This window comes from Belonocnema kinseyi, chromosome 8 (assembly GCF_010883055.1).
Source record: "Belonocnema kinseyi isolate 2016_QV_RU_SX_M_011 chromosome 8, B_treatae_v1, whole genome shotgun sequence".
In the NCBI taxonomy this organism is placed as follows: domain Eukaryota; kingdom Metazoa; phylum Arthropoda; class Insecta; order Hymenoptera; family Cynipidae; genus Belonocnema; species Belonocnema kinseyi.
Genome location: NC_046664.1, coordinates 134,687,272 through 134,697,384, shown reverse-complemented (window position 1 = coordinate 134,697,384; position 10,113 = coordinate 134,687,272). Strand labels below are relative to the sequence as shown.

The 10,113-nt window shown below is 34.0% G+C and overlaps 1 protein-coding gene across 1 annotated transcript in view; it reads right to left on the bottom strand.

Annotated features, from left to right (window-relative positions):
- Nucleotides 1–10,113, bottom strand: part of LOC117178714 (inactive dipeptidyl peptidase 10) — a 1,065,008-nt gene that overhangs the window by 186,441 nt on the left and 868,454 nt on the right. The window contains exon 11 of the mRNA XM_033370143.1: nt 1,235–1,398. Coding sequence (XP_033226034.1) covers nt 1,235–1,398 — 164 coding nt within the window. The remainder of the gene's footprint in view (nt 1–1,234; nt 1,399–10,113) is intronic.

Below are 10,113 nucleotides of genomic sequence, written 5' to 3'. Positions count from 1 at the left end.
TAAATTAGTATTCGGAATAATCTTTGATCTAACTAAAATGAGTTTTGTCTCAAATGTATTTTTTCTAATTTACTGTATTTAAGGAAACAAAAAGTAAACGCTTTCGTAATGTTTCGATAGCCTCCGCTGATAATTATAAATAATTTCAAAAGAGATCCGAAGCTCTATTGCCCTTATTTTTACCCAATTTCAAAAAGAAGGAGGTTCTACTCATGTTCTTCGCGATGTACTTCTTTATGTACGAGTTTTAATTGCACTTGTTCAACGATTCTGTAGAGATTTGAAAAATTGTGTTTTTCCGTTGAATATGCAATAAAAAACATGGGTTCCCATTTCAGATTTCATATTTTTCGAGATATTTGAAAGTTTCAAGTTAAAAAAATCTTCCGGTATAAGCGCGAATACTATTCAAATTAAGAAGTATAGCTAACCAACCATGGCATAGCGCGCTTTGCCTGCTCGAGCAGGCAGTTGAACGAGAGACCGGTACGCTTCGTTTAGACACTCGTGTCCAGAGGCTCATAGTGAGTAGCTGCCTGTGTTTTCTGCTCCTGAGGAGGGCCTGATAATATTCTCTCCTGAATAGTACAATTTTTTAATTCACATTCTACCTTTCGGTTCTCAGGAAAAATATGTTTCTTCTAGGGCTCGGAAAGAGGGCGTGAATGAGATTTTTTCCAAGGAGTCTTCCTCCACCTTCAAGGGGAGCAATCGCGATCTCGCCGCAGCTTAATAGGTTTATTTGTGAGGCTTACAATCGATGATAGTAAGACTGACATTTGCCAGAGAATCCAAATAAATTTCTTTTAACCAAATACAGCAAAACAAAGAATTGTAACGTCTTGCTATGTTATCACTTACGATGGCCTGCACAAAATTAGTAATATAGCAAGGGCATTATTTCCATTAGTTCATCTGTTTTTGGCTCAAAATTCAATGAAATTCACTTAAGTCCTGTATATCGTGTGTTAATTGCTTCTTCAATCATTTACATGCTCCTTTTTAAAATTTACAACCGAAGAGAGTCGTTAACTCCACTTTCAAGTAATGCAAATATAAATATATTAATTTCTAAAGGTTATGGTCCCAATATAACGTTTTAAAAATAACTGGGGATACTTCACATTCCTTAAAGGTATGAATCGAGTAAACATTATCTCGATTTGATATAGATATGTGTAGAGCTATTTGTGTATACTGATTATGTATGATCTCAGTGACCATTTATACTCACATGAATTCTTGAATTATTTTCAAGTAAAGCAATGAAGCGTGGCGCTGGCATTTCAGTTTTATATATGGAAACTGAAGGAATACCTGGGCCTCGACATTCCAGCACAAAGAATTCGTAACTCGGCGAAAATATAGCGTTGTGATATTGACAGGTAACCGGAACTTCTGAAAGTAATTATCTATATTAATGACGTAAAAATGTTATTAATAAGTAAGCCAAATTTTAGAAGTGTGAATTAATTCTTGTAAATTCGATAGTGAGTACGTGTAAAAGATTAAATATAATATATATACTAATAAATATATAACAATAAAGTATTAACGTTCTCACGTTGGTGTCGCGGTAGGAATAGAGCTTTCCTGTCATGACTTTGACGGCTATTTTGGCGGTAGCATTACTACTGACAGAGTTTTTCACGCCAAATAGGCTGATAATGAAGAAAGGAGGGACTAAGAAGAACACCAAAACCCAAATAATAATGGAGCTAGCCAGCAAGAACATTTGCGTCAAACGGTAAGCAGTGGAACATCAACTGTGCCTGCTGAGGGTGCCTTGACTAGCGTTAGCTAGCTAAGGTGAAGGAAATCACAACTAATCTACACGTAACAGAAGACCGAGCAATGGAGATTAAACAACATGTTGATTTGGAAGTCGCGTTTTACGGTCAAGCAGGATAAATTGATGTTCTTTCTCAACCTATTGATGATCCAACAGCACCACATCTTCCAGAGATGGATGTCCTTATATAACCAAAGGCAGAAGCAGAGGTTCAGCAACCAAAAAAGCGACAAAAATGGACATACTATATGGACAGAGGTGTAATGCACCTTTATTTTTTGGCAGAGAAACGTGGACAAAGTGTGAGGAGAAAACATCATAGACTCTTCTCACTTAAATACCCTGAGCTAGACATGAAAAAATGAGCAGAATCTGGCAAATCAGAAACGCTCAATATATCTAAACAGATTGCTTTCATCTGCTGAAATAGCTGCTATCAAAATTGAAGTGAAATAGCAGCTTCCTATTGATGAACTCGCCTTGGAAGATGTGGACAACGAAGACTTGATTGAAACTGAAGGCATATGTGCTGGTTATAATGAACATCATGTACCAGATCCACTAGAACCACATCCGGATATTAATAACGATGATGTGCATAGCGAAATCCCAGAAAAACTAAAGCACCTTGAAAGAAATTTGGTTATGCTCTACTAGAGTTCAGATATGTGGAACCAACACTAAGGCATTCTCTGCCCAAAATGAAAATCACAACTGATCTGCATGCACTAATAGAACACCTTAACAGCAGAGTTTCGCCTACATATTTGAACGCAACACAAACTGCGTGAGAGGTGCATACTCTTGTATACTGTGCAGCTGTGGCAACCTTTAGAACGTTGGACCGCAAAACTAGGCATGCAAATGCAGTTTTTTTTCCCAGAAAGAGATCGAAATCCACCATGGAAGATCAGGTTGAATATGGATGTCAGCAAAGAAGGTGCAAATTGCGTCGAATAACTCAATATAAAATGGAAATAGAACCAGAAAGCTGATAAACCATGTTACTAAAATCATCCATCCTCGACACATCGAGACATTAAAACCAGCAATAGAAAGCTTCAGGACCGGAAATGGTGCACCACTTTTGGTACAAGTACCTGATGAGTGCGCACCTTGCGTTGGCAAGGTGTTTCCAGAAGATCGTAGATTTATGCCCAGATTTATGTTCTAGGGTACTACGTATATGTGACCTAAAATATCGACGGTTAAAATCGATCTGAATTTCGACCGATAGCCTGTCTTCCAACAATTTATAAATGTCTTACAGCTATCATGGCAGATAAGGTATATTCTCATTGCGATGAGAATGACATCCTTACAGAAGAACAAAAAGAATGTTGTAACAACTTACGAGGCTGTGAAGATCTAGTCACTATAGAAGCTGTTGCCATGACTCAAGCTCGTAATCATCAAAGGACATGGCACACATTGACTAGAAGCAGGCGTTTCCTTATGTGCGGCATAAATATTTTCTCGAAATGTAACTTTGGAATCTGGCTCGCCACGTATGGTAAATGAATAGAAATCTTTACTTTAAAGAAGTATCCATTTCTCGGATAAGAAATATCGGAATAGGAATATTGGATCTTGAAGGTAAGGTTTATAGCTGAAACGAAGTGAATATTTCTCGAGAAGACCGAAGATGACCCAAGCGATTAGCAAATAAGATTGTGTTTATTGTCGTGGTTAAAAAACTTGCAATAATCGTTTAGCCAGGTGGATTTAAACGAAATTCAACTGAACAACATAAAATAAATTCCGTAATCAACTACGCAGTCCTGCAAAGGGGCCTCTAGTCACTTTATAAGTACAACTTACGCTATTGGCTACCTTGGCTTTTAATTTAAAATTATAATTTGATTGAATAAAACTTAAATTGTTGGCGATATAAGTCTGCTACAATTTAAACCATTTATTGAATCCAACTATTTACTTGCCTCCGGCATAAACTTGTCATTTTAACTAAACTAACAACATGTGATTAATTTAACTTGAATTTAACTTGATTTTGAGTTTCCTATTATTTATTTCTGTTCTGATTTGTTGCAGTATTATATTTAAAATATAACTTCAAGATTGCTAATATTATGCCGTTTATGATGTTTAAAGCGTAATGTATTATCCTCGAATGGACTTAGCCTTTCTGAAATATTATCTAATCATTTAGAATTTTTCTAGTTCTATTTTTAAACAATTCAGAGTTAAAAAAAAAATAAAATGCTCTTTATTTTTAAGTTTTTTAAGGTGTTGAAATATATTTAAAAAAAAAATGAAAATTAAGTTACCAGTAACGCACAACAGGGTAGGAATCAACTGAAGTAACATTCTGCCAAAAATAATTTGACTTTTACCGAATAACGTTATAAATAATATAACGAAATTAACTTGAGGCACTGAGCGAATGTAAGATTCTGATTTAAACAGCCTCTAAATCTAGCGATTTTAATTTCACTGTTGTGATCACTAGAGGTATTAAATAATCATCACGTAATGTCAACTTTGAAGTAGATTGTAAAACTTAAAATTCGTAACATATATTCCAAATTCTATGGTAAATGCTAGTATCACCCAATATTAAACATATAATAAATCATGTGCGTTACAATTTTATTACATTGATTCCAGAATAAATTGTTGAATTTAGAATTACGGGACATTTTTTAAAAGTATATTGTTGTCGTTAAAATTATGAAACATCAAATATATTGTGAATTAGTATAGTGACAATCTAAAATAAATTCCAATCGTTGCAGTTAAGTCACTTTTACCTTTAATTGGAATTGTGAACGTGTTAACATGGTGATAATAAAAATATAATCGAATCCTGATTCATCCCGTTCTCCAAGTCATTCGTTTCGGTTCATATCTTCGTGATTACAAACTAGTGAAGCGGCAACAGTATTCCAAGGTAGAAGGGACACTGCCCTTGCACGCACAAATGAAATCCTCTGTGTCTAAATTAAGTCCGGATGATTTGAGGAAAGCAAGCGTTAACTTCGTCGACAACGTTTCTGTAAAAGTTTCCGTGTATTTTTGTCGAGAAAATGTCCGGGGAAAATTTTAACTTCAGCTTTTTTCATCCGGGGTTTTAGAAGTGAAAAATCTAAATGGATTAATGCACTTTCTGCTCATCTGATGTTAAGATCTAGCCCGGACTTCTCGTCCACCAGCCATGTGCCTTTGTTAAGAAGTCCTAAGTTACAAATCTTTTCGCGATTCCTGACCGTTTGCAGGAGAGGACCTCTTCCATTTTCAACAATGTGAACTGTAGCCAATTTAATTTGGTTATAAAGACGCTTTTTACGTGCAAGCTGATTTACATGTGCATGATCTCAGCCGTGGAGACGCTTGTATTTGCTCAATGAATGGTAAAGGCAATTACCAAATATATTTGGTTTTATTAACCAACTTACAGAGTCCGATGTCGCTAGTCGGTGGTAGTATCCGGGCGATGAAGCCAAGATACTGAAAGCTGCTTAGGTTAAAAAGCGTCGTGGAGATAATCGTCCTGAAGCAATAGGAGTCCTCGTAGATACCAAAGGGGTTGGGAGTGGAATGTTCGAGTCCTTCGATTATCTGACAGGTTGGTAGCACAAGATTCACGAATAAAGTCAGGTTGCCTTCGGGGCAAGTTTACGCTTATAAGGACTGGGGGTGTCGTTCCCTACTCCTAATCATGAGCCCGCAGGGCCGTGCGATAGCGGGGTGCTTGTAACTTTGTTACAACCTCCCCCCCCCCCCTCTGTTTGGGACGACGTTTATTTTTTCAGTAATTCTTTAGTTTTCTCGATTTCGTCGTTGAGTGTCAGGCAAGATTCTTCCTCTGTCAAATCCAGCTGAATATGGTATACTCGTCATCTTCTTAATGGTTTTTTTTATCTTCTCTTTTTGTGCTGTTTGTTTTTCTCTGAGTTTTGTCCATACTTCCTTTTCAAGAGTAAATTTTAGAATTTTCTTAAACTTTTGATTTGCCTCTGTCCATCCTCCTTTTATGTATTTGGTCCTTGTCGAATCAGGAACAGAGTAGTAGTTTTTTGTCCTGTTCGACATCTGCTCACAGTATGTATCGTGAATAGTGTAAAGTTTCACTGGAACCATCCTCTCGCTAATGCCTGCACTCCCACATTTTTACTTCTTCCATCATCTTCTTATAAGCTGAAACATAATTTAACACATCCCACCCTTTAAACAAAAATAAAAACAAAAAACGGAACCTTTATTCTTTCATACATATCTTATTTCGAAAACATGTAAAATCTAGAGTTTTTTATTTGAAATATATTTTTTCCAAATTTCTTATTTTAACCTTTTTTCAAAATTTTCTGCGTTATCCATTCCTATGAGTATTCTTTTAAGATTCTGCTTTTCCCTGACTCTTCTTTCCTGAAAATGAACTTATCTTTAAAATTGACTTTTATTTTTAAGTAAAATTCAAACTTGGCCTCTTATAGCCGTATTTATTTTTATTTGTAGCTCATAAATTTTCTTTGTAAAATTCGTTTGTTTTAATCAAATTTCAACTGAATTATCAAATTAAATTTCAAACAAAAATATCTATATATGTGGTGTATGAAAAGAGTGAAATTATCCTTTCCGTTGTGTTTGTAAGGGGTCAAAAATAAATTTTTCTGTGGTGTATGTGGAAAAGTAAACTATTTTATTATTTTAGTTCAAACGTCTGTATCCCAATCCGTCGATGACTCTTCTTTTTCTTCTTTAATGGGTAGTAGCTACTTTCTATTTTACTCGGCTTTCTTTATAGCTTTTTTTATTTCTTTCCTTCTTCTTTCTTTCTCCTCCTGTTCTTCCCTTCTTCTTATTCTCTCTTTTTCTAACTGTTTTTCCGTTCTTGACCTTGTTGCATTTTTAATATATTTTTCTTGTCTATATTTTAGAAGCCTTTTCATTTCTTCTAGTTCTTTCTCTTCCCTTTCTTTTTCTTGTTGGATTTTAATTCTTTTACATGTATCTTCTAATTTCGCTGCTTCTTCATCTTTTTGTCTCCTTATTTCCTTCTCTTTCTTTCGTTTTTTCTCTTTTAATCCCTTCCTTATTTCTTCTATTGTTGGCAATCCATAAAAAATTTGTTTTTCCTCTGCCAGTTTTTGAATTCGTGGATCCCCCCCTCTTCTTGACCCAAATTCGTCAAAAATCTTTACTCTTGCTTCCAACAATTTTCGTTCACGTATCTTAATAATTTCTTTTTTTCTTGTGCATGATATTTAGGAGTTTTCGAGTGTCTAATACCAAAAGTTTTTGTAAAATTAATTATTGACTTATTTACATATTCTTTTCCATTATCTGTAAACAAAATTCTAGGTGTTCCCCATTTCGAAATTATACGCTTATGAAAATCTTTTTCAACGGTTGGCGATAATTTATTTTTAACTGGAATTATTTGTACCCATTTTGTAAACATATCAACAAACACCTAAATGTATTGATTTCTCGATTTTGTCATTGGTAATGGACCCATCATATCAGATGCTACTACAGTCCATCGTTCTTCAATTATTCGTTTTCCCTTCATATCTATCTAATTGTTTACTTCTGCTTTTATTTTCTGACAAATATCGCATTCTTTTACATATTTAAGAGTTTCAGAATACATTTCGGGCCAAAAATAATTTTCGGAAATTTTCGCGTATGTTTTTTCCATGCCTAAGTATCCTGCTTGTTTATTATCGTGACTTTCAATCAAAACTTGCTCTCGCAATTCTTTCGGTATTGTCAATTTCCACGGGTTGCTATCCAAATTTAAGCTTGATTTTAAAGGGTCGCGTCTATAAAAGTACAATTGATTATCGCGTATACGCTAATTAGGATTTTCCTCTGGTTTATTTTTAATCTGAATCATTTTATTTTTACACCAGTTATCTTCAATTTCCTTAAAATCTTTTTCTTTGTTTTCAACAATACTTGATAAAATACTAGAAACTTTTATTTCATTTTTCTTTGATCTTGATAATGCATCTGGGACATTGTTTAAACTTCCCTTTCTTCACACAATTTCGTAATCGTACTCTAATAATTCTAAAGCCCATCTTGCCAATCTACCTGTTGGATTTTTCAAATTGTGCTACCATTTCAATGTAATATGATCTGTGATAACCTTAAAAGAATGGCCTTCCAAGTATGGTCTAAATTTTCTAATCGCCCAAACTACTGCTAAACATTCTTTTTCTGAAGCTGAGTATTCACGTTCAGCTCCATTTGGACCTCTACTCGCAAACGATATTACATAATTTTCGCCGGTTATTGTTTGTGTTAAAACAGCTCCTAATCCTATATCACTAGCATCAGTTTCAAGTTAAAATGGACTTCTAAAATCAGGACAGGCTAAGATTGGTGCTGTCGTTAGTAAGTATTTGATAGTCGTAAATGCCTGTTCCTGTTTATCAGACCATTCCCACTTTACTTCCCTTTTAAATAGCTTTTGCAGTGGCTCTATTATTTCTGCAAATTTTGGGATACATTTTCTGTACCATGATGCCATTCCTATTAATCTTTGAACTCGTTTTATTGTTGGAGGCCTTGGAAAATTTAAAACTGGTTCTATTTTTTCTTCATCATCTTGTAATCCTTTTGCGTTAACATTAAAACCCAAATTTTTATTTCTGAACATTCTTCAAAAATTTTTTAAACTATAATTATATAATCAAGATAACAAAATACATTTGGCTTTAATTCTGGTTTTAGTATTTGTCCATCAGGCGCTGGAACATAGCAGGAGCATTTTATATCCAAATGGCATCCTTTTAAATTAATACATTCCTTTGCCTGGTACTATAAAAGCTGTGATTGGTTTTGATTCTTCGTCCAGTAGTATCTGGTGATATGCTGAACGAAGATCGATTTTAGACATGTATTTTGTTGATCCTAATGTGTCTAATATTTCCGACATTATTGGAATTGGGTATAAGTCTTTTTTCGTAATTTTATTTACTTTTCTGAAATCCAAACAAAATCTGTATTTCCCGTTAGATTTCTTAATTATTACTATAGGGTTTGACCTGTCACTACTAGAAGGTTCCATGATTTTTTCCTCTAAAAGCCTGTCTACTTCCTTATAAATAAACTCTCATTTTTAGCGATACATAATAGTATCTTTGCTTTATTGGTTCACGACCTTGCACATCTATTTTATGACTAGTTAGATGTGCCTGTTTTAACTCTGTTCCTTGATTCGTAATTTTTCTTTTAATTAAATTTTCGAATTGCACTTGTTGTGCTTCATTCAACTCTATTATCCCCTCAGAAATTTCCTTGCAAAATTGTAAATCATTCTTTCTATTTTTACGCGTTTTATATTATTATTAATCACCGCGTTATTCCTAAAATTATACCAATTACTTTTCTTAATTGCGAATAATTTTTCTATTATTAAATCATTTTTTCCCTCCTTTTTATCTAATTCCGTCTTTAATTTAGAATCATTTTCCTCTTTAATGCATTCCAATGTCCCTTTAAATTCTGTATTTAAATTTCCATCTTTATTTTTCACCTGTAACTTTGTGTGAAGTATTGTGGTTCGATTCCCAATGGAGTGAAGATGGAGTAGGATCTCCTTTCAAGAAACAATTTTAATTTAAAAATATTATTTGCCATCTAGTCTTATTAAGACATTAAGCATTTTCTGTTATTGAAGATTCTTCGCTTGATCGATATTGTGTAGATGTCCTGCCTTCATGGTTTGGAGGGTTGATATAATGTCGGTAAGGTACAATCTCTGATGATATAGCAGATAAATTAAAAAATTTAAAATAATTACTTGTACCATTTACACTTAGCTAAAAATTACAGTTACGTTCTTGAATTAAGAGTTCTTATTCTGATCCCTCTGATAGCTTAACTGGAAAAGCACCTGACCGGAAATCATAAGTTTTGTGGTTCGATTCCAAATGGAGTGAAGAAGGAGGAGGATCTTCTTTGCAAGAAATAATTTTCATTTTAAAATATTATTTTCCATCTACTCTTATTAAGACGTTAAGCATTTTCTATTATTGAAGATTCTTAACTTGATCGACATTGTGTAGATTTTCTGCTTTCATGGTTCGGAGGGTTGATCTACTGTCGGTAAGGTACTAACTGTGATGATATAGCAGATAAATTTAAAAAATTAAAATAATTAGTTGTACCATTAATACCTAGCTAGATATTAGCGTTTTGTTTTTGAATTAAGAGTTCTTATTCTGATCCCTCTAATAGCATAATTAGAAAAGCAACTGACCGGAAATCAGAACATTTGTGGTTCGATTCCTAATGGAGTGAAGATGGAGTAGGATCCTTTTTTCAAGAAATAATTTTAATTTAAAGGT